This window comes from Peromyscus maniculatus, chromosome 2, assembly GCF_049852395.1.
Source record: "Peromyscus maniculatus bairdii isolate BWxNUB_F1_BW_parent chromosome 2, HU_Pman_BW_mat_3.1, whole genome shotgun sequence".
Lineage (NCBI taxonomy): Eukaryota > Metazoa > Chordata > Mammalia > Rodentia > Cricetidae > Peromyscus > Peromyscus maniculatus.
Genome location: NC_134853.1, coordinates 121,436,143 through 121,463,420, shown reverse-complemented (window position 1 = coordinate 121,463,420; position 27,278 = coordinate 121,436,143). Strand labels below are relative to the sequence as shown.

General features: G+C 44.0%; 1 protein-coding gene and 1 long non-coding RNA gene across 2 annotated transcripts in view; one reads left to right on the top strand and one right to left on the bottom strand.

Moving 5' to 3' along the window:
* Positions 1 to 27,278, bottom strand: part of Cachd1 (cache domain containing 1) — a 230,744-nt gene that overhangs the window by 147,705 nt on the left and 55,761 nt on the right. The window contains exon 2 of the mRNA XM_006974048.4: positions 368 to 430. Within this exon, the coding sequence (XP_006974110.1) occupies positions 368 to 430 (63 nt within the window). The remainder of the gene's footprint in view (positions 1 to 367; positions 431 to 27,278) is intronic.
* On the top strand, positions 24,090 to 26,064 carry LOC143271909 (uncharacterized). Its single transcript, XR_013049240.1, has 3 exons — positions 24,090 to 24,363; positions 25,003 to 25,150; positions 25,860 to 26,064. It is a non-coding gene; the product is annotated as an uncharacterized LOC143271909 (long non-coding RNA).

Genomic DNA, 27,278 nt, shown 5'->3' with positions numbered 1-27,278 from the left:
CGAGGAAGCTATCAGCGGTCTCTTGCATAAGGCTGACAAACTGCCAATCAAAAAAATAGGAGTGGGGACTGTTTGCTATGACCGAAGCGTGCATACGGATGCCAGAATGGGGAGTCTGATTCCACAGCCCAGATGCTTATTTTCTGCATTCGATGAAACGTGTTTCGTTAGTTTGGGATTTGGGAGGGTCAGAGATATTCATGACAAGAGGTGATGCTTCCAAGGCACACCAGGAATGGCTATGAACCACCCACAACGTCTAAGCACCTGAAATGTCAGGGAGTCGCCATCATGCAAGAGACTTCAGAAAAGTAGGCTAGAGGAAGAGATAAGGCTCCAGGGAATGTGCCCCGTCCCAGAGTCTTACCTGCTGCACTTCGCTCTCTCCATTGGAGATTTTCTCTGTGTAAACCAAGGAGTTGAAGATCCGCTGCAGCAAGAAAGAAAATGGACATTAGATTTTTCTATATGTGTGTGAATAATTTGTTGCATACAACACAAATAGATTCAAATAGGAAAAAGTTTAATTACAATACAGTGATTTTTTACAGAGAGTAACCTAAATATCCACCAAAGTCAGTCACACTTATTTATTTAAGCATTACCCAGGCACTATAGTGAAATAAACCAGATGTTACACTATATTTTTCATTTTCAAAAATACATTTAATTACAGATTTCCGGAGCCCATGCCATTTTATCCAGCTGCCGTAATCTGGCAAAGTTGTGTTTCTCATTTAAATCCTGCACTCCCTGAATGCTGTAATTGTTTACAGGCCCTAACATCTAATGTAATAAAACTCTTTGAAAAGAATTCTTTCCACATTCTCTCATGTCCCTATCCAGCCAGTACCTACCCCATATTATCTATCACCTTCATTATTCAAGCACCCCCCTCAGGAGAGGAACAAAGACACTTGCCAAATACGTGTGGCCTCAAGAGCAGATTCCCGCCCAGGCTGTGGCACATTGGCACACAAATTCTCTGCGGGGTCCTGCCTAGCCTACCTCACACCCACTCTTTCACACACCACCTTAAGTTAAAATAGCTCTGTAGGTTTGAGACTCGACTGGCATCTGTAACAAACTAGAAGTTGAAAAGTCCAGGCTGTGTACATAGTAAGGGGGTGGGATTAGGGCAGCGCCCTTCTCGTTTGTCTTAAGAGCTTTAAAGGTGCCAAGGAACTCTCTAGATGAATCAGGAGTCAGACCTGAAGGTGTCAGCCAAATTTTTGTTTCTCCTCTCTACCCCGCTGCCAGCCAAGCATTTGTCGGCATCTGGGAAAGCATCCCAGACAGCCCAACACACCTGTGTGGCTGTGGCGAGAGAAGGCATGTGCCAAGTTCATCAAGCCCCGGTGCAACCTAGACAGAACGCAAAGGAAGGAAGGGCCCATGGCTGGGGTGTGGCCGGGGGTAGGCGGGAGCGGAGGGTGGAAGCGCACAGAAGGACAGCGATGGAATTATAGCTTGGAAAAGTATAATTATAAATCATCACGATACCACCCATCACACCCCATGTGCCACACTCATTCATTCAGCAGATGCCGCCCCATCAAAATAACCCTGCAAGAGGAAAGCTTTCTTTTAAAACTTCTGAATTATGTTTGTTTTGTTTATTTATTCTTCCCTCCTGTGTGTGTGTGTGTGCATGTGTGTGTAGAACTTTTGAGAGTTAGTGCTCTCCTTCTACCATGTAGGTCCCAGAGATGAAACTTGGGTCTCTGGGCTTGTCAGTAAGCAGCATTACACACTGAGTCATCTTATCAGCCAAGGGATGTTTCCATGGCTTCTTGCAGGGCTCACAATAACAACTGGTTAAGATTTATGGAACGCTTACTATAAGATAAAGATCTGAGCATGTGCTGTATGCTAATATTCCTATTTTTGATGTGTTTGTTTGGTTGTTGTTTATTTCTTAAGACAGGGTTTCACTGTATGTACCAAACCACATTGGCCAGGCTGGCCTTGACCTCTGCCTTGAATTCTCTTGCCTCAGCCTCTCTAGTACCCTTCTCAATCCAGCTTAAATTGATTTTACAAAAGTACCTTCATGATAGACAGTTTAATTGAAATTTTTTCTTTTTATTTAAGTGCATGTATGTGTGCCTGTGGGAAGGCATGTGGACCTGAGTGCAGGGGTTCATGGAGCCCAGGTGTTGGGTCCCCTGGCTCTGGAGTGGTTGTGAGGCACCTGACTTGGGTGCTAGGAAAGGAACTCATGTCTTCTGTAGGAGTGGGACCCCAGCACTCTTAACTGCTGAGCCATCTCTCCAGCCCTGACGGACACTATTATTATCCTAATACATAGATACAGAAACCTAGTGCAATGCACTCATGGAATTTCGTGTCTCTATATTTTTAAAGGACTACACTTATAAAGATGAAAAGCCAAGAGCTTAGGAGGGTTAAAAAGTTGATCAAAAATCATTCAGGACAAGGCTGGAATTTGAAGCCAGGCCTGTGGTTCCAGAGCTGACATTCCTCACCCTATGTCTCATTAGAATTTGTTAGCTGGTTAAGTTTTGCATAACAAATTTGTTACCAAGACATATCATGCCTGGAACTTAACTGGTAGCAAGTCCCAGCTAGAACTTACTAATCCATTAATCAGTCATTTCTTGTACCTATCAATTTTGCCCCAGATTCACTGGGGGTTATTTTATAACCAAGGGTCATCACCATTCTGAATCCTAAAACACATCTCATTTTTTGAAAGGAAAATATGGGTCTGGGAGTGTGGCCTAATAACACTGTACCTGCCTACTATGACCCCCTAGATTCCATCTCAAGTGCCCCTTGGAAAGAAAAGGGGACAGGTGTGTGTGTGTGTGTGTGTGTGTGTGTGTGTGTGTGTGTGTGTGTGTGTGTGTGTTTATAGGGGTTCAGGCAGAAGGAAATTATATAGCTGAAGAGTTTTCTCTCCGGGTCCTAACAAACCCCGGCAGTCCAACAGCCCACTTATAAAATAAACACACAGACACTTATATTATTTAAACTGTTTGGCCTAATGGCTCAGGCTTCTAGCTATCTAGTTCTTACATCTTAAATTAATCCATTTCTATAAATCTATACCTTGCCACGTGGCTCATGGCTTACTGGCAGCTTCACATGCTGCTTGTCATGGCAGTGGCTGCCAGTGTCTCCCTCCGCCTTCCTGTTCTCTCAATTCTCCTCTCTGTTAGTCCTGCCTATACTTCCTGCCTGGCTACTGGCCAATCAGTGTTTTATTTATTGACCAATCAGAGCAACACATTTGACATACAGACCATCCCACAGCAAAATTACAAGTCTACAAGCCTCATTTCTAAATTAGCCCACAGCCCTAAATTCCTAGTTCTCCAGAGCCTAGGCCAACATCATCACTCGCCATAATCCCAGATTATATTCCAGACTATTCTATCATTTCCTTTTCAAAAAGATGCTCAGTTCATTTTCATTAAAAAATGAACTTAACTGATGCAGCGATTCCAGGTCTTGGCAAATGTACTGACTGCCTTCCTCTTAGAGCAGGGGTTCTCCAGTGCGAGACTCCCAGGAAGCCAACCGGACTGTGCTCAAACCAACACTCACCAATGGCCAAACGTGCCGTTCCCTTGTGTCCTTAAGAGGAAGGAGCATTACTCAATAGTTCTAAGGGTGCGTGTCAAGACTAGTGCACCAAGTTTTTTCAATCTCTATCATGTTTGAGATCTTAACAGCAATAGGGCTAATATTTTTATAGAGTCCTTTCCTATACTGTCTATACCTAATTAATTTAGGTTGATAAGACAAAGATTTTAAATGAACAAGTCCTAGATATGTGCCATAGTGATTAGTGGGCTCTATATTACAACCCTCTAGCCATCCCAGCGTTGACGTGACAGGGCTGTCACCAACGCAGATGGTCTTTGCCCTGCATCCTTCCCCTGGTACCAATGCTGTACAACTGGTACAAGGTTTAAAAGTTGGCTTATGTGTGTGCATAAACATCACATGAGACACCGTAATTTCTACCATGCTCTAAAAAAGCTGTTCAGCTCCCCAAAGCTTAGAATTTTTGTAGTTTACAATTTCACATCAATTACCGCACTTAATCTTTATAATTGCCTGTGTAGGCAGAGCAGGTATCTGAAACCACATTTTACAGGTTTGAAAACTATAGCAGAGTTAGGAGCTATGTCCCAGGTGGAAAACCGAAGTGCTGAGGCCTGAACCTAGATCTTAAATTAAGTACAGGCAGTGCTTTTAGCAGACCTAGCAAACAAACTTATCCGTATCACCTTGCTGTTCAGGATGGTCTAGGAATCCTACGTAGAATGTAGGCATGGGGCAGGGGGCACAACACACAATGACTGAGAGTTGAGCTTTCCCTGATTTATTTTAAACAAGGTGTAAAATTTTAGAAACAACCAATGCCCCAGACGGTTTCATTTTTTGTACTTTGTGCTGCATGTAAAATTGCAGAAGAAACAAAATACAACTTTGCTTTTGGGGAGCGAGGCAGGGGGAGTGAGGAGTGGTGGTACCTGGGTCATGTGATAAAAGACAGGAATTCAAAATTATGGAACCTGGCTGACATTTTGGTGACCTTAAGGTAAATGTTTCTTGGTTATTAGAGGACTTGAAAAATGGAAGTTTCTCCTGAGAACACAAAACTGATGAGTATTCTTTTTTTTTTAAATATTTTATTATTATTCATTTATGTGAACATGTGTGTTTGTTCCTATATGTGCATGTATCGAAGATTAGGGCCATCCCCTGAATCTGGAGTTACAGGCAGTTGTAAGCTGCCTGATGTGGGTGCTGGGAATTGAACTCGGGTCCACTGCAAGAACAATACATGTTCTTAACCACTGAGCCATCTCTCCAGCCCCGAGTATTCTTGACAGGTCAGAACCTTCATCCTGTCCTTGAATGAGGTATTCACAGTAACGAATTGGGGGCTGGGGACTAGGGGGTAAGGCCACCATTCTGCTTTGTCCTCTAAACTGTCACTTTCCCTTAACCTAACTTCCTGGAGAACCAAAAGAATTCCTGAATTTGAACTCTTTTTTTTGTTTGTTTGTTTATTTTTCAAGACAGGGTTTCCCTGTGTAGCTCTGGTTATCCTTGAACTTGCTCTGTAGACCAGGCTGGCCTTGAACTCAGAGATCCACCTGCCTCTGCCTTCCCCATGCACCACAATGCCTGACTCATAAACTCTTCATTTGAACACCACCCAAGGGAGCAAAAATTCTCCTCTGATTGCAAAGCCCCAGAAGTGAAGTCCAAAGACATCACCCTATCTCTCATTACTCTTTCCTGTTCTAAAAAGTTCTTGAATACTAAAAGCAAAACTATTCTTTAATAGGTATGGAGACGTAAAGTTATTTTTAAATAAAAATGTCACTAAATCCTTGTTACTAAGTTTATTTCTATAATAAAGAAAACAATAAAATGTCTTATTCTTTTGCTCATGGGATCTGCATTAATGTATACTCTGGAAAGCTGGCTTTGTGTTCTAAATCCAATCATATGCTTAGCCTCTGGCCCAGCAGCTCTCCTCCTTGACATCCACTTGACAGAAACGTGGGGGGGGGGGGGGGTTTGCTCGTGCTCACCAAGGCAAGTTATAAGGCTTGTGCATAGCTGCTACTCCTAACAGCTCAAACCCAAAACCAACCCACATGCCGATCCACACAAGGACTGAATTGATACACACTCAGAATGTCTACACCCTGAAAAACTCAATGAGAATGAGCACATGGCAGCAGCAAAGCTTACCACCACCGGACATCACCACGGCACATCACTACATCACCACCAGACATTACCACAGCATATCACCATGGCACATCACCACAGCATATCACCATGGTACATCACCACATAACCACAGGAGACGGCAGGGACTTCTGGAATGCTGAAATGTTCTGGTTTTCATTTTAATGTTAGTTGGTGTGTGTGTGTGTGTGTGTGTGTGTGTGTGTGTGTGTGTGTGTGTGAGAGAGAGAGAGAGAGAGAGACAGAGAGACAGAGACAGAGAGACAGAGAGAGACAGAGAGAGAGTGAGAGAGAGTGAGAGAGAGACAGAGAGACACAGCATGAGAGAGAGACAGAGAGAGAAGGGGGGGGAGCATAGGCCATGAAGCATGTGTGGAGGTCAGAGGATAACTTGGGGGAGGGGTGTTCATTCTCTCCTTCCATCATGTGGGTGCTAAGTCATCAGGCAAACACCTTTGGAGCTAGTCTCAACTGTTTCATGCTCCGGTTTTCAATGTGAGTGCTGGTTATTGGATTTTATGAGGCTTTATCAAGCTGTGCTCTGTTAAACCCATTTGTATGTGAACTAGTGTTCATGTGTATGTAAGGGTAGGCATATACACATGTGAGTGGAGACCAGAGGACAATCTCAGATGCTAGCCCCAGGAGCATCATCCATCTCCTTTTGAGACAGGGTCTCGTGGCACTGGAGCTCACCAATTAGATGGGGCTGGCTGGCTAGCAAGCCCCAGAGATCTCCTGTCTTCACCTTCTCACCCCTCAACACCGAAGCTACAAGCTAGTACCAGCCTTCCTGGCTTTTCACATGGGAGCTGAGGACGTAACTCAGGGTCTCATGCTTGTGAGTCACGCATTTTACTAACTACAGGGTCGGTTCAGCCCTTAGAGCTGTGCACTTTTTTTTTCAGCATGCAGCACTTCAATAAATTTTTTGCTCAGTGTGCATTCCAGGCAGCCTCTTTGAAAAACGCTTGTCCCAAATGCTCTCATATGCATTCAAAACTGTATTTATAAAAGGAGGTTGTGTTTACTGGACTATTATACGTACTTAACAGAAAAACATAAACTCATCCCTGATGTGGATGATCCTGGACTGTCCCAATTAGACACACCTCACAAGTCACTGAGCAAGGCTCCTGAGCATACCCTGATGCTCTATATGAATCACATGTACAAGTTTTAAGCATATAATAATTCTCAATTCTCTTTTTGAAATGATTCCCAAGGCTTCAGATTCTCACCCACTAGTACTATATAAACTTGATTTTTTTTTTTGCAATAAAAAGCGTATCTTTCATTGGACCCAGATATTTTAAACATCACACAATTTCAAATAATCTGCCTTTTGCACATTCTACCCTTCAGCATTGCCTATGTCATTCCTTCCCCCCTTAAATGACGTTCTGAACCCCACTCTTAACTCCCAGGCTCCCCCATCCAACCCTCCTATTTCATTAAGCTTAACAGATGGCAGGAGAACTCGTTTGTTGGAACAGGAATGATTACAAGGGTGTTTAATAAGACGGTCGGTCAGTCCAGACAGCGGGGCCCACCTTCGCTCCACTACCTGCCCTGCCAAATTTTAACAAGACATTTAAATGAAACCTACAGCACAATACCACAGTGAAGAAATAAATACCCCGAACCAGCCTAATGAGAGGCTGTGGGTCTCCTTCCCTGCTCTTTGCTAAGAAGTTAAGGACTGTGTTTTTACTCCAAACCTTAACCTCATGCTGTTTTATGGGTCTCTGTGGCCAGTCCATATGGTTGACAGTTCACTAACAGCTCCATCTGGCTCTGGGTCTGCTGCTATGATTCTAGGGGTTGTGGACAAAGGGGAGGAAAATAAAGACGAACATTGTTATCTCAGCAAGCGGACCAGCGGGGACCACTGACGCACCAGTACCATTTAAAGAAATTCCAAAAGCACTGGAAAACAAATCAATGGTAACTGAAGTGTCCTGGGGAAATGAAGCGTATGCATACCTCATAAATAATCTTTTACCAGATTCGGGTCCCCCTCAGCCCGGATCAGCCAGTGTCTGATTTTGGCCAGACTGTTGAATATCACACTGTTACACACCTGGACGGCCCAGGAGAAAGGCCTTCCTCAGAGGAGGCTGATCATTTTGAGCTCTAAGGTCACAAGACTTCAAGTGCAAAACAGACGTTTCTTTAATCCCCGAACTTGCTCATTCTGGACACGGGACTTGAAAAGGTTTGTGGAGAGTATTGGGAAGGCTACCCTCTAAAACTTTAAAGTAAACAAAACATCCAGAAGAGAAGGGAACAAAGCCGAGACAGGGCATACAGCTGTCAAAAGCATGTTTGTGATAACTTGTGTTACTGTGTTTTTAAAACAGCATTTAAACCAATAGCATCATTCTGTGTGTGTAGGTGTGCTACAGACAATGTTACCATCCATACAACCAGGGACCGGAGTGCATTCAGGTATTTTACAACACATAATTTCAAAATATTCCCAACGTTTACCACACCCTCCAGAGTGACAACAGGAAACAGAAACTGGTCAGGACCTCCAGTTCTGACTCTCGTCCTTTGCCAGAAGCCAGAAATTCCTCGGTTCAGTCCTGGCTGGAAGCCAAGTATTCCAGAAGGGGGCTCTGGTTCCTGCTCTGCCTTCTTGTTGCCTTTATTCTCCTTTTACGCCACCTAGATGAAAGCCATTGCCTGGAAGCTATACGCCAGGACATGACCAAATCTGAGAGGCACTTGGACGTCCTGTGGGTGGGGTGACGGGACCGATCAATTCATCATCTCACCCCAGTTTCTGCCAAAAGACTCATCGAAAGCCCCTGGACTAGCAATCTCTTGAGACCCACTCTATACAGGAACTCTACTGCTTCTTGTCTGTTAAGTGCTTGCCTATAATGTCACAATAAAACCCTATTCTAAAGGTACTCTTCTACTATGCGTGAAATTCATTCTAGGAGTTTGGGATACAAAGGACTGGGAAGCCACTGTCTTTGGGTGGCTCTGATAGCTGCTTTGCCCCATACTCTAGCCCCCTAAATTATACTCACACAGGTGAGAGAGAAATCCTTTGCCATTCAAGGGCCCCAGCTTTTCCTGTACTGTTTCCTCATTTTTTTTTTTTAATAGATGAAGACACTAAGGTTCTGAGCTTTAACTCGCCTCACATTGACCATCAGGAAACCGTGTGGTCAAATCTGGCTGCAAAGCAAGACTTATTCCAAAGTCCATGCAAAAGAGATGACTTGTGGGAAACTGAAGCACCGAGCACACTAGAGCAGGGCTTGTGGGTGACTGGCAGATTTGCATGTATGGTCTTTCCTCCTCCCTCCCTTCTCATATTTCCTTTGTAGCAAAGAAAAATACACATTCTCCCCGCCCCCCCCCAAAGACAAGCTAAACTCAAAGCAGGATGCATTCAGAGATTCAACCAGCACCTACCAAAAAACTCACCTACACTAGATCATCGCAGTTAAGAGTGTGTGGGGGAGAAAAGAAAACACAGGTTCACACCTGACCCTTGCCATAAAAACTAGATCCTAAACACCACAGTGCCTGGCAGGAGACGGACAACGCTGCACCGGTTTCCTAACAAAGGGGAAGGCCTAGTTACTCAAGACTGTTGGAGGAAGAGACTTTGACTGGAGAATCTAAAACCAAAGTAATGAGCGACACCACTCCCAACCCTGCGCAACGCAGCTACACCCCAGGTACAGCCCAGCAGACAGACCTGTTTGCTTTCAAAGCTACTATAAACAATGATCATGGCTAATGCTTGGGTGATGCTTACAGTCTGCCAAGGGCTGGCACCTCACATCGATGAACTCTTCTAGCTCCAGACGAAAACGAACTTGGGGAGCACTCCAAGTATTGTGACTATGTTGTGCTCACCATCGTGTTAACCTTTCTGCTACTAGCCATCGATCCTACTGTACTTAATCTTCTCAAAACATTAGATATTCTCTGACTGGCAGTTATCCCATGACAGCTGTAAAGCAAAGACCTCCTTGGGAGCTATCCACCCATTCAAGCCCACATACCCTCGGTAGAATAGGGAGGTGATGGAGACCGCGCCTTTCTGTATTATTTCTGTTGCCAAGTTACAATTCAAGTAATACGTTTCCTATAGAAAATTTGAAAATACTTAGGAGAGAAAGAAAGAAATCCGTCTGACTGCCCAGGGAAAACTAGTGTTGTTTATATTCTCCTTCATTTCCTTCCAGGGTTCTTGAGGGTCCAACTCCAAAGCTTGTTGTAATTCTCTAGAAATTAGTTTAGGCCGTGACTCCTGGCCACACCAGAGTACACATGGTGAGCATAAATGATTCGTGTCCCTGTTAATCTATTTTATTAAACCACACAGATGGTTACTGTATTTTGGTTGTTTGTTCATCCAGCTAGCAAAAAAGAAGATATCTTTTTATCTTTAAGATTAAAAAAAAAAAAAAAACAAAACCCTTATTGTCCCAAAAACCTGTAAACTCTTTGGGTAGTCTACCAACATAGTCCTTGAACCTCAATTTCTTTTTCTTCCAGTACCTTTAAGCTCAGCTCTAACACACACCACCACCACCACCACCACCACCACCACCACCACCACCACCACCACCACCACCACCACGGTGGACCACACAAATTATGAATTCCTTGGTCTGATGGTCTTTCGCTTTCAAACCCTTCAAACCAACATGAACTCTGAATAGTAACTTATGTGGCCGATTCACAAGTTGGGGATAAGTGTCACCTTCACAAAGGGCTGCCTGTTTGGGGCCACTCTATCCCTCAAAAGGAATTACAGGGAAAAAGAAAACTGCAGGCACTCTGATTTAGCAGAGACACTATAAAGCAATCTCAGCCAGCAAAATTTCTAGTTGTGATCTCTTGATTTCCTACTGGAGCATTCAAAACCCAGAGAGAGCTTGTGGGTGAACTACCCAGAGAACAAAGGGAAACACTTCCTTGAGTGCAATACAGGTTCCAGAGGGGTTACTGGGTTTTTGTTGTTGTTGTTTTTGTTTTGGCTTTCACAGGGAATAAAGGAGAGCAAATCAAGTCCAGTCCATGTGTTGAAAAGATTCAGCCTGCGGTCACTGTAACTTGCTGTAAGTAATCTTCACGACAGTGTGCATGACGGAAGTGGAGTTGCCCAAATGCTCTGCAAAGGTGCCAAATTTCCACCCCCCTGCTTCCCATCCCCTCCCCCAGTTTCCCCAGCCATAACCCCTACAGCTCCATTTTGCTTCACCTTGAAAGGGGAGGGTAGTTAATAACCACATGTTTATTCTTGAGGGTAGCATTTTAATATTTCATAAACCTTCCATATTGAGTATTCTGAATGTGAAAAACCAAACCAAACCATAAATGCATAGGTTTCCATTAAGGATAATGGGAAGCACTTGGCCTTCCGGACGACTTAGAACCAAATCCTAGCCAACCAAGTCTTTTTAACCAAATCCTACCCAACCAAGTCCTTTTAACCAAATAAATTCTAGCCAACCAAGTCCTTTTGGAAGAGTCAGAAGTCATTGGGCGGGGTCAGGGTCGGGTCCCTGCTCGGTCAAGGAGCTCATACACTCACTGTGAAGGGAATTTAATTTAAAGTCGAGGGGAGCAATACCACACAGATGGTGGCTCTGGCTGCTTGTCACAGGCTCTGTGTGCTGCTGGACTTCACAGGGGGAAGATCCCTGAAGGAAACCACGTGGTGGCTTGACTTGGGTATGGTATTTAAATAGGGAAAGAGGAAAAGGAGCTTAAGAAAAAAATCATTTCTGAACATTTGCTGAGAAGGTCTGTCACATAGTAGGAATCACCAAAGAAAACGTTTACTAAGCCCCCCTTTTAGGCAGGGAGCTGTCTCTGACCCTAGGGATGCCAGAACATCCCCTGTGTACATTCTACATTTCAGGCCTCTTGGCCTCAAGGAAACTCTTCTAAAGGACTGGATAATCGTGGGCCTGTATTCAGAGATCAGGACAGTGCTTCTGCCCTAGGAAGGCTTATGTTCTAGTTCTAGAAAGAGGCCCCAGAGCCAACGATTATGACCAGAGACATATATAGCAACAACAAGTCCCATTTCACAGGTTGGATTGGAAATGAAACCCAATTAAATGGAACAGAAAAGACAGACCGGAAGGTCTACAAGGCAGGAAGAAGAGCTGGAAATTTTGGAAATAAATCGGCCTTAGTGAGGTTTTTCAGTGGGTAGTCCAACCAATGTGTATTTGACAAGAATTAAGGGTTGTAAAAAGGATTTTAACTGGGAGTGGGGGTGGGGTTGGGGTTGAAATGGGTGTTTTAAGAATCCTTACAGTCCACATGCTTCGAGCCAGAGATCCACTTCCTGAAGCTGATCATGCATTGTCTCATAAAAAACAAAACACATATGGTCCATTTAGAAACCCCAGGGTTAGCATCCCCAGGGGCTGCGACGACTCCAGGAATCAAGTGATCTGACTCATCTGCTAGTGAGCTTAAGAACCTGGATCTGTAGCTTCCCAAGTGCCTCATCTCCTCTGTAAGATTATATGGCCCTCTAAGGGACCTGCCTTAGTAGTTTCGCTATCTGTACAGCTCTCGCAAAAGGTTACATTATGGAAAAGAGACTGAGCAACAGCGGTTTAAAAAAATGTTTCAAGTAACAGAAAACAACTGCTGGAATTTAAACAAAGTTGCAATGCTGCATTATGACATGAATATGAGCTTTCTTTCAATCAAAAAAAAAAGTCACTTATTTATTTCTGTGTGTGCACGCACATATGTGGAAGTCAGAGTTGGACAACTTTCTGGGGTTAGTTTCGTCTCCCACCGTGTGGGCCCTGGGAATTGAACTCAGGTCTTTAGACATGATCAGAAGTACCTTTATCCACTGAGCCATCTTGCCAGCCCCGAATACTGTGCTCTTTATGTACTTTTCCAATGTTCAGTACGATAGTATCCAAAAGGAAAATTCTTACACATGTGATTCTGGTCCATACGTTATGTAAATAGATGCTTTAGGCTGGCTGCGGTGGTACAGGAAGCCATTCCTAACACTCAGAAGAACGAAGCAGCAGGGAAATGGGTTCCAGGCAAGCTTAGGCTACCGAGGTGAGACCTTGTCTCAGAAGAAGGCGGCTAAAGAGATGCTCTTCCAACGCAGTCTTCATGCAAAACTCACACAAAACCAAAGAACAGCGACGGCGCGCAGCTCTGGCCACACTAGCCCTATGGTCAGGACAGTAACTTCACCTCCCTGGGCTGAGTTTCAGGGAGTAGTGGCGCATATCTGCAATCCCAGCCCCTGGAAGGCTGAAGCAGGAAGATGGGAGTTCAAGGCCACCTGGGCTACTCAGCGAGACTGTCTCAAGAAATTCATTAAAACGAGAAGCCGAGTTAAGAGTCTACAAAATACTAGGAGTCTAAAATGTCCACACTACATCCACACTGGAATTTTATTGAAATTCCAACTGAGACTTGTGAGCCCAGTCTTCCTGTTATGAAAATCTTTCAGGAAATGCCACTTGCTTATGAATTCTGCACCACTACCACCCTGCTTCCTGTGCTGGGGATTAAACCCAGGAATGTGAGCATGTTAGGCAAGTGCTCTAACCATTGAGCTACATCTCCCATCCTTCATTTTTTTTTATTTTAAAAAGATTTATTTTTATCCCCCCCCCCGTGTGTGTGTGTGTGTGTGTGTGTGTGTGTGTGTGTGTGTGTGTGTGTGTTGCCTGCATATAAGTATGTGCACCACATATGTGCCTGGTACCTAAGGAGGTGAGAAGAGGGTCGCAGATCCCCTGGGACTGGAGTTATAGACGGTAGTGAGCTGCCATGTGGGTACTGGGAATCAAATCTGGGTCCCCTGAAAGAGCGGCCAGTGCTTTTAACCACTGAGCCATCTCTCCAGCCTAGACCTTCATTTTTTTGAGACAGGATCTCACCATGAAACTCAAGACTAGCCTTGAACTCCAAAACCTCCAGCCTCTGCCTCGCAAGTGTTGGAACTATAGGCATGTCCCAACACACCTGGCTTTAACTGATTTAAAAAAAAAATCATAAATACATCTCTGCACTTCGTTGCCAGGGGAGTGGCCAGGTATGAAGGCGACGAATATTTTAAGATGAAGATTTGAATGGAGAATAATTCTCACACATGTTGAGTTTAAAGTGAAACTCAAAGGTGTGAGTCAAAGCAGTGACCATGAATGAATGAATGTGATGCCAATATGATGACATACACGCCTCCTATGCTCCCCTCCCCCCCACCCCCCAGGATTTGTTCTTCAGGCTCCCACAGCCAGGGTACGTGTGCCACACATAACAAATGCCATAGTATCTGCTCTTGCCTGTCCAAGCTCTACGCTACAATTGTCAGCAATAATTATTAACTAACATCTTGGCTGAATGATGGCTTTCTGGGCTCAGATTTATGATATAATTTTCATGAATAAATAAATTATGGAAAGAACATTTCTTCCAGACGGTAGGGTTCAAAACAGAGGTGGATAGAGGGTGGTGGGATTCTGTGGTGGCCCCCTAGAAGGCCCTGGTTACAGACCATTCAGATCCGCCTAGTTCCACGCTCATGAAGCAGAGGTGAGGACTGCTCTTACCTACGGAGATTGATGGATTTATCTCTCACATACAGTAAGAGCTCAATAAATAGTAACTTTTTAAAAGTCTTTAAAACTCAGGAGGCAGAGGCAGGCGGATCTCTGTGAGTTCAAGGCCAGCCCCCCCCCCCCCAAAAAAAAAAAAAGATTCTCAGAAATAGAAGTCATTTGAGATTACCCAGGCTCCAATTCCAACATTTGGAACTTTCCCAAATTGTCATTCCAAAGAGATGAGGCACTTCACAAAAACACATTTTCAGTAAACGGCTTTGAAAGCCACAATCGGTTGTGACAGCAGCAGCTCAAAGGTCTTCAGAAGGCTGAATCCTAGCCTCAGCAAACTGCCTTATTTCTTCATTCGGAAACCTGCTTGTAATCGGGGCCCTTCCCGGTGCAGTGATTTCTACACTTTGACGGTTAAGTGCCCGGAGGAGAGCTACTGACTGGAAAGCAACTCAGGCTCTGGTTTATCATAACCCAGAGCTTTGGACACTCCCACCAAGAGGTCAGGAAGGGACACGGCCTTTGGGTCATCCCTCCAGAGGTGTTGATCTCTCCCGAGCTAGTACTCTCAAGGAACAAGGCTCCTGCCCTGGTACTGAGAGGGGTGAGTGGTCCACCTGCACATGCCAATCAAAATGGTGACCGTGGGAGAAGAGACTCTTCCCATCCCCACCCCTAGCCCCACCCCCACCCCACCCCCAACCAGCTACTCCACAAGCAGGATCCTTGGCAGGAGGTATCTGAGCTATCTGAGATGACTTCCCAGGTCCACCCAAGCAGAGTAAAATCTTAACTCCACCTGGTGTGAAAGCCACGAGATCTTTACTTTGACATTTTCTTGCACATTATTTCTTAACGAGCATTAGCAGTGACCCTGAAAGAGGGCAAAACCAATTCCTATTCACCCACACAGGCTGTCTAACATGGGAACCAAGATCTGGGCTTTGGAATAATCCAGACTGCAACTATTTGAGAGGAAATTATTTAAACCCAGTGCGGACTTAAGTAGAAGACCCCCAAACCCACAGAAGTGGGGCAGTTTAGTCAGAGTAGCCTTCTAGGTGTGCAGCCGGCATTAAGGGATCCATTGCCTAGATCAGGGAGGGTCCAGCTAAGCATGGCAATATTAAGATTGTTGCTAATCTCTCTGAATAATCAGCATTTGGGAAATCACTAATACATATTGAACGAATGTTTAATGACTAAACATAAGCTGTGGTATGACAAACTCATTTGACATAGGAGGAAGACATGTGAACATATGTGAAGCTATGTGAAGTCACCAAGCGCACAGAACCCAGTCTTTCCCTAGCTTTCAGCATGCCAGTACTCAATTTTATACCATGCTAATTTCTCATGTAATTAGAAAAACCTGGCTGTACTGCGAACCAAATTCAAAACGAAACCATATTTATTTACTCCACAATGCCAGTTGGAACAGGAAGGGAAATTATCTAAAACTCCTGAACAAGAAGAAACCAGAACGTCAAATTATTCTCCCCACCAAGTAAATATTGAATTTGGCACGAGTTCTTGGAAAGGAGATGGTATGGTAGACTATGCATGGGTTCTGGAAGTGAGGAGGCTAGACTCTGGATCCTGGTATGCTCTTACTGGGCCACTGAAGACATGTGCTTAAATGCCCAGCACCTCTGCTTTCCTTTCTATTGGAAAGGCTTCCTGGTATAGGACTGTGGTGATATTTTTTGCATCCCAATAAAGCTTATCTGAGGATCAGAGGAAAAGGCCAGCCACTATAGTAAACATAGAAGTCAGGTAATGTGGCACACGCCTTTAATCCTAGCATTCAGGAGGCAGAGAATCATCCTGATCTCTGTGAGTTCAAGGCCACACTGGGAATAGAGCCAGGCATGGTGGCACACGCCTTTAATCCCAGCACTAACCATGGAGGTCTGGAGGTCTGTACAGACAGACAGACAGTGATGTAGCTGGGCGCAGAGAGAAAGTAAGAGGGCAGGGACAGAAAGGCATACAGGCGTGAGTATACAGGAAGTAGCTCTCTCTTTGGCTGAGGATTTCTAGTGGTAAGAACGTGGCTGGATTCCTTCTGCTTCCCTGACCTCTCAGTTTTTACTCCAATATCTGGCTCTGGGTTTTTGTTTTTGTTTTTTAATTAATAAGACTGTTTAGCAATTTGTCTTACATAGGGTTCTTCAGTGTTTAGCAGACACATCTCTTAGGACCACTTTGATGGTTCTTGTATAACCAGGTCTCCTCTAGACCCGGGGACCACACTGGACTGATGTCTATGGAGACGGAAGCCATAGGTCAGCATTTTATACAACCAAACCCAAGATTTGCTTTGAGCCTGAGTCTGAGAACCACCTAGTGAGAGACAAGCAATCCATATGGCTGCTACTGAACTAACTCCCAGACACTTTCTTTGGGAAGTGACTGCTAATGGGACCAGCATTTCTTTTTATGCCGCTGAAGTCCTATAAAATTAGATCATTTGCACAATCCTGGAAATATTTGTACAAACCATTGGGTCCACTTTAAGTGGCTGACTTTATGGAATTATTTCAGTATCTACTTTGTTTCCACTGTGAGGCTTAGTTATCAGGGAAGAATGCTGCAGGGAAGCCACAGTACTCAATATGCACTGCATACTGCATTCATGTTGGTTTCTGCCGCTAACTGTCCTTCATACTCTAACATGCAAGGAATCTTGGGTTGGTTTGCTATATAAAAATGCTGACTCCTTGCCCTCCCTGCTCCACCATTAGTTCAAATTGGGCCACAGGCCCAGGGAAGGCCAGCTTTTGCAGGAGTCACCAAGGCACCCTGGTGGCCTACTAACCAATTTGGGAAGTCCTATACCAGGGAACTTTTCAAAGTGACATTTGTATTGTGAATCCCCAGAAGTGTCATCTATATGAGAAGGAGGGCCATTTTCTAAATCTTCGGTCACCACAGAAACCACTCTCCAATTGCATCTCCAAGTTCAAGTTTAAAGATGAAATAAGGGAGGGAAAAAGGAAAGGCCACTCTCATTTGTAATGTCACTGGCAGAGGTTTGGGTTCATACCTTTTTTACAAATGAGAAGACAGCCGGGCGGTGGTGGCACACACCTTTAATCCAAGCACTTGGGAGGCAGAGGCAGGTGGATCTCAGTGAGCTCAAGGCCAGCCTGGTCTACAGAGTGAGATCCAGGACAGTCATGTCTACACAGAGAAACACTGTCTCAAACTGCCCCCCACCACCACCAAAATGAGAAGACTAAGAACGGGCAAATGCATGACAAACCTCCATTGCCTCACATCCAGTATCAGCAGGGAGAAGACGCTCCTCATACAAGAGCAGACTTCCAAAAGTCAAAGCCATAAACTCGGGGATCAAGGTCCTTGAGTCTCTCAAGCAGCTGGAGAAGGCCTTGAGAACTTCCTTTTGTCTTCTACCCTAACACTTAAAACATGCTGCAATTATTTGTTTACAAAACTAAACACCCTCCTATAAAATCTTGGAAGTCCTAAAAGACACAGAAAGAAATCTCTGACACTGAGGTGGCATTTACCTGACGATAAACACCAGATGGGAGGTGTCCTAGCCAGAGAATGTGGCCAGTAACACTTGCCAAAACAGGCCCTGTAGAGAATAGAATCCCCAGTCTGGGCAGGTATGGCAAGCCCTTGTCTGAGTTTGGATGACAGAGGGACAAGAGGCAGTACGGAGCACATTAATGAGCTGAGGATGCTCTACACACATCTTTGTCAATACAATTTTGTCAGAGTTCAATTCCTTGTTGACCTTGTTAACCTTCCCCAAGAAGGTTCTCTTCAACGTGTTCTCTCTCTCTCTCTCTCTCTCTCTCTCTCTCTCTCTCTCTCTCTCTCTCTCTCTCTCTCTCTCTCTCTCACACACACACACACACACACACATGCACACAAATCAAAGGGACAGCATGGAGTTACTTGCCATCGTCAAGAGTTTAGAGATTTCACTCAAGTTCAGTCTTCGCCTTGATGCCAACTTTCCACATATCTTCAAGTTGAAGTAATAACCGAGGATCCTGGAAGACCCCATAATAACCGAGGATCCTGGAAGACCCCATAAGCACTCCAAAGGTAACTGGAGTGCATTTTAAGGTTAGCAGAGGGGAAACAGACTGCATCTAACCACAGGGGAGCTGGTTCCCTGCAGCTGGCTGATCTGCTGACCTTTGGCACGTGCTTCCACGGAGGGCTTTGGCAGGCAGGAAAAGAGGATGACATGACCATCACAGAGGCTTCAATTCCAAACTTGAGGAATGGGGCCAGCACAGATGCATTCCAAGCAACAAACGGACATGTTGTATTACAGGATGGGCTAAATTTAGTATATGGCAATAAAGTTTTCATTTTAATTCCCTACACACACACACACACACACACACACACACACACACACACAGAGAGAGAGAGAGAGAGAGAGAGAGAGAGAGAGAGAGAGAGAGAGAGAGAGAGAGAGAGAGAGAGAGAGAGAAGTTGTTTTCAATTAACCACATCAGAATAATTCATCAATAATGGCAAAACCAGAATAAACAACAAGAATAACTTCCTCAGCATCTTCACCCTGAGCAGGTAAATAAAGGTTTACCTCACTTTACAGCTTTGCTATTTTTAAGTCTTGTCTTTCTCTAACCCTCCTCACCACCACCACCATGAATCAAGGATTTCTAAGATCTTGACAATGGTTTTGATTCTCAAGCCAATGGAAAGGTTGCTATTCCTCACTGAGACAGAGAATGATAAATGGACCCAGGTAATGCTACATGTTCATGCCCAGGGAATCAGCACTGAAGCAAGTATCTGGTGTTCTTAACATTAAAACACAGGGTAAACTGGGCACAGCAGTGCACACCTTTCATCCCAGCACTCGGGAGGTAGGGTAGGTGGGGTCTCTGCGATTGAGGCCAGCCTGGTCCACAGAGTGCATTCCAGGACAGCCAGGGCTACATAGAGAAAGCCCATCTTGAACAACCAACCAACCAACCAACCATTCAATCAATAAACAAACCAACCCAGAATAAAATGCTGTAGGTAATTTTCAGTTGGTGGGTGGGGGTGGGGTGGGGGATTAATTAGTTGCATGCTATCAAGTTCTGACCACGGAGGGCATCTGACTTTTGCTGCCAGGCTCTGTATAGGTCCAGAGACACCAAATGATCCTAACAGCAGAGCATCCCTGTCACTCTTGAAAGCATCTTTTGTATGTTTTGTTGTAGCTAACTTTTACTACTCATAAACAATGGAAAGGATGAACATGTGGATTCAGGCAAAGCGATGGCCTATCTAGAATCAAAATTTGGAAGGCTTGAAAGCAATGTCCAGAGAAGCTGAATGAATCTGTCTGATCTGGGATGCAGCTGAGTCACTTGCCAACAACACACAGAAGTCAGGCCAACTTGCAATAATTGAGTTGTCATTGTGGATACCAGGGCCAAAGGCTCTCAATGCCCCTTCCCTCCTTCCCCCCAATTTCCTACAAGGCTCATTCCCATCAATAAGATAAATTATCTATCACAGTAACTAACACGTTATGTGTTCACTATATGATAACTTTACTGTTTCTAATGTAATGAAGCCCAGAGCGTTGTGCGTGTGAGGGTGTATGTTAGTGGGCTAAATTGAGGTGATGGGTCCAGAGCTAGAAGAAAAGATGCAAGGGATGCTTCAGGCTCCCTGGTTATTGAGAAATGTATGGAAAATTCCAGAAACATCTCAAAACTGGACCATCAATGGCAGGTTCCATTTTGCGTGTGTTAGTTTTACCTAGTCAAAAATGGAAGAAATGAGAGAGTGAATCAATGTTCTCTTTAATCTGCCAAGGCAGAAAAAGAAATTTAGAGCACATTATGAAAGTCACTCTATCCTTTCCTGACTAACAAGGTACAAGGTACTAAGCCATTTCTTTTAGAAAGGGAGTTTCTCAAGAAAAATTGATAGAATTTAACATGGTGCATTTTTGAAACACTATGCAACTTACGCCCTTTTATAAAAGCAAATATCAGACTATGGTCTCATGAATTCAAATTCCATTTTCCCATCTCACAACACATACTTAAGACATTATGCAACATCAATGGACTACATCCAGTGAAAATTAGGAAAGTATGATAAGAAAACATAGGTATGTTTTTTTTCAGATGTCAACTTCGTAATACAAATTTAAGAATTTTCTACTTAATTCCAGTGTCACTAGAGGAATGTTATCAGTTACTAGAATATTTTTAAAAGAAAAAAATGTGCACAAAACTCAGGGTCAACAAGGCTGTTCTTGGATAATGCTAATGTTCTTTTGGAGAGAGCGCACAAAAAAAGTTTTAATAGACTAAATCTCACAAGCCTATAAATGAAAGCAACACTTTTAGGGAAGCAACAGACAGACAATTGTCTTCCGAACACAGCTTCCTTTTTCTGATCCTTCATTTTACTCTCAACTTTAAATAAAAAAGAAAGGAATAACTAACCTCTAGACACAGAACTAATCATCTATGCCAAGTAAATCTCCACTGTGATGGTTTTCGGAAGGATCCTCTTTATGTTAACTTTGTGATTTTTTAGGTTGTCCCCCTGGTGATCAAATACATGGCACCTTCATTAAAAATAATTAAGATTCCCAGGGCAGACATACTTGAAATGGGGAGCAGGGAAAAAAAAAAATCTCAATTTTTATATCACTGCAAGGTTTTTCTAAAACTCATTCATATTTAATTTTTAAGAATGCTTTGCAGCACATTAAATATTTAATAGTCAGAGGGTTTTCAAACCAGAATGCTAAATGTCAACCTAGTCTTCCAAAAATACTTCTTCATTTGCAGGAAATTAACTGGACCTCCCTTCAGAAATGGGAGTGGGGTGGAGTCTTTAAACTTAACTCACATTAGGACATTGAGATAATATCGATCTACATAATTAGACCATGTAAGAGATTTAATTTTAAATACCAGGCTTATTAAGTATTGCAGGATTCTAAAGTAGTGTTGCTCACATTATAAATGGAGATAAAGCCTTCAACCCCCCCCCCCCTTCCAGACAGAATTCATCCTGTATTGTGTGGCATACATTAGCATACAGGATGAGTGTGGTAAGTCAGTGAGAGTCCGCAAGCAATTGCTGGGCAGCTTAGCAATACAAAGTGACAGCTGGAAACACAGCTCCTGGTAGACCCCAATTAAGAAGGGGCCTCAGAAAGCCCTTTTAACATCAGAGTATCAACAAAGGGTGGCAAGTATCCATCCATCCATCAGGACTTGCTAACCACTGTCATTCAAAGTGAAGCACAACTTTTTGTTTCCCTTAAGACAGGGTTCCTCTGTGTAGCCCTGGCTGACCTAGAACTCACTCTGTAGACCAGGCTGATCTCAAGATCCCTTGCCTCTGCCTCAGCATGCGTGACCATCGCCAGCAGAAACACAGCATTCATAGGGTTGGGCAGTCATTTCGATACTGTATATGGAAGGAAAATCTACTTTTAAACAGAGGCAAAAGAAACCAGTTTTAACCCCTGATGATAAAGGGATTAGAACAGAGGGAGAAAAGAAAATCTCCAAGATCTAGAACACCAGTGAGGCACTGGCAAAGGTCAGTTCATACGATAAATCCTAAAGCCTGAGAAAAGAGTTAATACACAAAATGGTTTCCCAGTAGGACTATGGGTACCCAGGATACACACAAGACATGTGCTCACATTGTAAGGCCTCTACAAGGATAAAGGCTTCTCACCTCACTTCAGGCCAGGGCATGATGTGCAATTTGGTGGTGATTGTTTAAATCAAAGTCAATGCAATGGCTTCACATGTTTTTGTGACACAGTGTAAGTAATGTTCTTTGAAAATGCCAAAAGGGGACAGTTGTCATCTGGGTTACACTCAGAGAGAGCAATGTGGGCTACCCTGACCTATGACGGTGTTCACAGGGGCAAAAAAAAAAAAAAAAAAAAAAGGTGTGCAGGGAAACAACACCCATCTCCTGCAGTAAGATGTCTGCACCTGCCCTGCTCTGCCCCCTAGTTTTGGCAGTCATACGTTTGATAAGAATCAGCTATTTTTCTTGCTAGTTTTACCAAAGCTGTCCTCATAACACAAAACTGTCTCCAACTCACTCAGCCCACCCCTCCCACACCTCCCACACACACCACACACACATCATACATATCACACACACATGCATACACATCACACACACACGTGCATGCACACACATCATACACACATATCACACATATCACACACACGCACACACATCACACACACACACACGTGCATGCACACACATCATACACACACACACACACACACACACACACACACACACACACACACACACAAGTCAGGCAGGCTTACTGACGAGGGACAGTGTGCTACAGACTGAAAGTTGACAGGATGCCTGGAAAGCGGCCATTGGTTAATGCACTCATGGCCCTCTGGCTAAATGCAAGGGGGAAGAGGGACCAGAGATGGAGGAAACATGGGGAAAACACTCTCAGCAGGAGCCAAAGCACCCCACAGAGAGGGCTCAGCACACTTACAGGGAAAAGAAAGTCGCTGACTTATCTGAAAAAAAAAAAAAAAACGTGGAGAGCTTTCTGTACATTACAGGGCCCGGACATTGCTTCACTTAATCAATTTTGAAACTTTAACCTAATTGCTTCTTTTTCCAACACCCCTCACACACAGCCTCTTTAAACTTGAACCCGAAAGAAACCCTGTCACAGTAGAGCCAGGCTGCTTAGGACTTCGAAGAGATTCCAAAGCAAGTCATGGCAAGCTAGAGCCTTCTTTTCTTCTGGGAATAATGTTGTTTTCTTATTAACTACTTTTTATTTGTCTCTTTCTCCAACTTTTTTTTTTTTTTTGAGGTACTTGTAGTCTTCATGGCTGGATAGGTTTGTATAGATATGAATCATTGATTCCATGGTTTTTCATAAACAAAAGGTGAATGAAAAGAAAAGGAAGCAGAGAGGTCAAACAGCATGAAGTGGGACTCTGTCACCCCACCACACAGAAAGTCTTAAAATGAGGAGGCTCACAGGCGGCACCTGATGTCTACATGGCCAGTCCATGGAGTGGACAGCCACCAGCTCTCACACTTGGGGCTTTGTGACTTGTTCAGAGTGAGTTGAGCTGAGACTCAAGTTCCCATCTTCAGAACATAAGCATCAGGAAGTTAGCCCACAGTGCATACATCTAACCACACAAGGCTGAGGCAGGTTTTAATTTGGTCCTCACGGCACCTAATGCAGAGATGCAGACTCAGTGCTTTCTAGCTCTTGGATCTTCAGTTTTAAGAATAAACTCATACACAAACAAACAAACAAACAAACAAACATTGTTGCATGCATTCCTGAGCCTTCATCCTCACCTATCATTTCTGGGATGGTAATAAAATTAGCAGTGGTCAGCCGGGCGGTGATGGCACTCACTTTTAATCCCAGCCCGTGGGAGGCAGAGGCAGGCTGATCTCTGTGAGTTCCAGGCCAGCCTGATCTACAGAATGAATTCCATGACAGCCAGGGCTACAAAGAAACCCTGTCTCAAAAAAGAAAAAAACAATTAGCAGTAGCCACTGATCTCCCTTGCAGGGGTTCCTTCTCTGGCTGGCCTGCCTCACCCATAGCTTCACAGGGAGTCACAGGAATCTAGTGCTGACACTACCTACAGGAACTGCAAGTGTCCCGAGCAAAGCTAGTTAATCAGAGCACACCGTACACTGGGACCGGTGGACTGGGGATGACTTTTATATTTGGGAGGTTCTGAAATACCAGCGAGCACCTGTTCAAGCCTGCCCTACATCTGAAACTGGAGAATAATACCTCTAAAGGGTTAAGCACTCAAGCTACTTACAGTATCTGATCAGTGATACAATGTAGCAGAAAAGGAACCTGGATGAAGAGTTAGGTCAGCAGCATGGAGAACCTGTGAGGCAAAACTGGTTTTGCTTTGGAGAGCTTTGGAGTATCCAATATGCCAGTGGCCATATGGGGAAGAAAGAGAGTGTCTCTGGGGTTTGCTTAAAATCTTCGGTAATTAAGTCAACTTTCTTGGACTATATGTTAATCGCCAGGAAATTCTTCACCATTGCTGTCATTTTAAAACCTGGGAGGAATCATATTTCCTGTTTCTGTTTCTGACCTTGAATACTGAATTTCTCAATGCCATTCTTGGCAGGACTAATGCCAAGCATCTTGTCTAGGATACAGGAGCTTCAGGAGAGGTAGGAACTGGAACACAAAGTTATATATAGATTGACATTCTGACACAAGAGAATGAACGGTGAGACCATACACAGTCGGGAGAAGAATAGCTGTGAATTTACCAAGATGTAGTGAAGGCTTTTACCTCTCAAAAGCTTTAAGACGTGTGTGTGTGTGTGTGTGTGTGTGTGTGTGTGTGTGTGTGTGTGTGTGAGAGAGAGAGAGAGAGAGAGAGAGAGAGAGAGAGAGAGAGAGAGAGAGAGAGAGAGAGAGAGAGAGAGAGACTTCTGTGCATTGGTCCACAGTGGCCAAAAGAGGAGATCGGATTTCCTAGTGCTGAAGTTACAGCCACCTGATGTGGGTGCTAGAAACTGAACTTGGGTCCTATGCAGGAGCAGCAAAGTGCTCTTAACTGCTGAGCCATCTCTTCAGCCCGGTCAAGTCTAAATCTTTACTTTCACTTTCTAGGAGTGCTATTCCAGCCTGGTTACTTGGTGACGCTCGCTGAGTTTCTTCCCATAAGAAAAAGGACAAGGTGTCTGCTGCTTATGGGATTATGATGTTAAGAAAATACACAAAGCAGAAGGCCAGGAACACAGAAGGCACAAAAACCAAAGTGAGTAGCTTCTCACCCCCTTCCCTGCCCCACCACCCGTCACCAACGCCATCTTTGTGTTCAGAGTTACTCTGGAATTTACAGGGATTATCCGAATTATTGCAAGGAGCTGCATGCATGATGGCTGGAGTCCCAATTACTTGAAGGCCAAGGCAGGAAGATTGCTTGACCCCAGCCAGGGGCAACAGTGCCTACATAATGAGCTGAGGGGAGAGGCAGCATGGACAAAGAAAAGAAAACATACCCCAAGGGTAAAGCCTCCTCCCTTCCCCTTGGTTTGTAATTCACCATCTGATCAGTCCTTTTCTGGAACTCCTCCTTGGCTCATGCTAACATCCTGCTAGCCATCACCAACTCATATGAACTCAACGAGTGACACAGAGCAATTGCAGTATTTGAAAGGACGTTTACAAAATTCACCGACAGATATTTTACTATTCTTACCCACATCCCGGGAGCAAAGAAAAGCGAAGGCACAGAACAAACCAGTAATTTAGGTAACGTTGCACAGATCATGGTTCAAGCCATGATCTTAAGCCAAGTTGCATAAAAACAGATGTGGAGCTGACATAAAACAAACAAACAAACAACCACACAATAGATCGGCTTCACTTCCAAAAACAGGTGAGAATCTTTTCACGTAGAAGTTATCTGCACAGAAATCAATATTTATTCACAGACAAAATTTATTCACATTTTTCACCCACAGTGTGATCATTGAGAGCTGCTTCCAGCTACCTCTCAGGGAAAGAAGCACAGATCTGGTCATGGAGAAAGGTTAAAAAAAAAAGAAAGAAAGAAAAAGAAGTGAGCCTGGCACCATCTACATCACAAAGTTTCACCATCAGGAGGAGCTGGGGTGCTCAGGTTGCATTATACTAGCAAAACCAAGAATAAAAGAAGAATCGTTTCCACATGGTGTCTTTTTTCTACAAATTTTTCAGTTCAACATTGTTCTGAAAGCTTTAGTCACCTGACTACAGAGTTCTATGTAACAGATGTGTACCTGGGTAAAGAGGCTCATATACTGTATTTACTAAGGCTCGTGGCCATTAGAAAGAAGAGCATGGAAAGAGGCATATGAAAGTCTTCTACAAACAGCACAGTCGTGACCGGAAAAGGATCCAGTTCAACCTCCATGGACCAATCTAGAGATGATTTCTGATGTTTTCAAATTCACACCCCCCCCCACACACACACACCACTCTGGCCTTGGTTGATATTCACACACACACAACCACTCTGGCCTTGGTTGATATTTACACACACACACACACACACACACACACACACACACACACCACTCTGGCCTTGGTTGATATTTACACACACACACACACACACACACACACACACACACACACACACACACTATTTCGGACACAAACAGCATGAGCAGCGACAAAAACAAGCATAACACACTGTATCCAAATGTCTAAAGCTCTTGTGCTTCAAAACAACCATCAAGACAGTGAAGGAGCAACTTACAGAATGAGAGAAGGCACTTAGGCCCATCAGACAAAGGACTTAGACGGGCATATATGAGAATCTGACAACTACACAATAAAAGGTAACTGAAAGTAAACAAAAGGTGGGGTGGGAGGACGGCTCAGTGGTTAAGAGCGGAGAATGATTTTGCAGGGGACTCGAGTTTGGTTCCCAACTGCCTGTGACCCCAGCTCCAGTGGGATCCACCACCTCTGGCCTCTCACATACACATACATACTCACATACACACCTATACCCTCTCATAACGTAATCAAAAATAATGAAAATAAAAACCATTTCAAAAAGATACGCATACACCCCTTTCTTCAGGGAAAGCATACAAACAGCCAATAGACATAAGAAAATATATGCTCACCACCACCAGTCTTAAATGAAAATCAAATCCATAATGAGCTACTAATATCACCACCACAAGAATGGTTAGACTAAAACAGTAGATAACAAGTACTGGTGTGGAGTCAGAACCCTTATACACTGTGGGAATGTAAAACTGTCATAGTTTCATCTGTCAACATGACGCATATTAGGGTCGCCTGGGAAGAGGGAAGGACCCTCACTTGAGGGCCATCAGATAGGCCTTGTGGAAGATCTCTGGAGCATTTCCTTGATTGCTAACTGA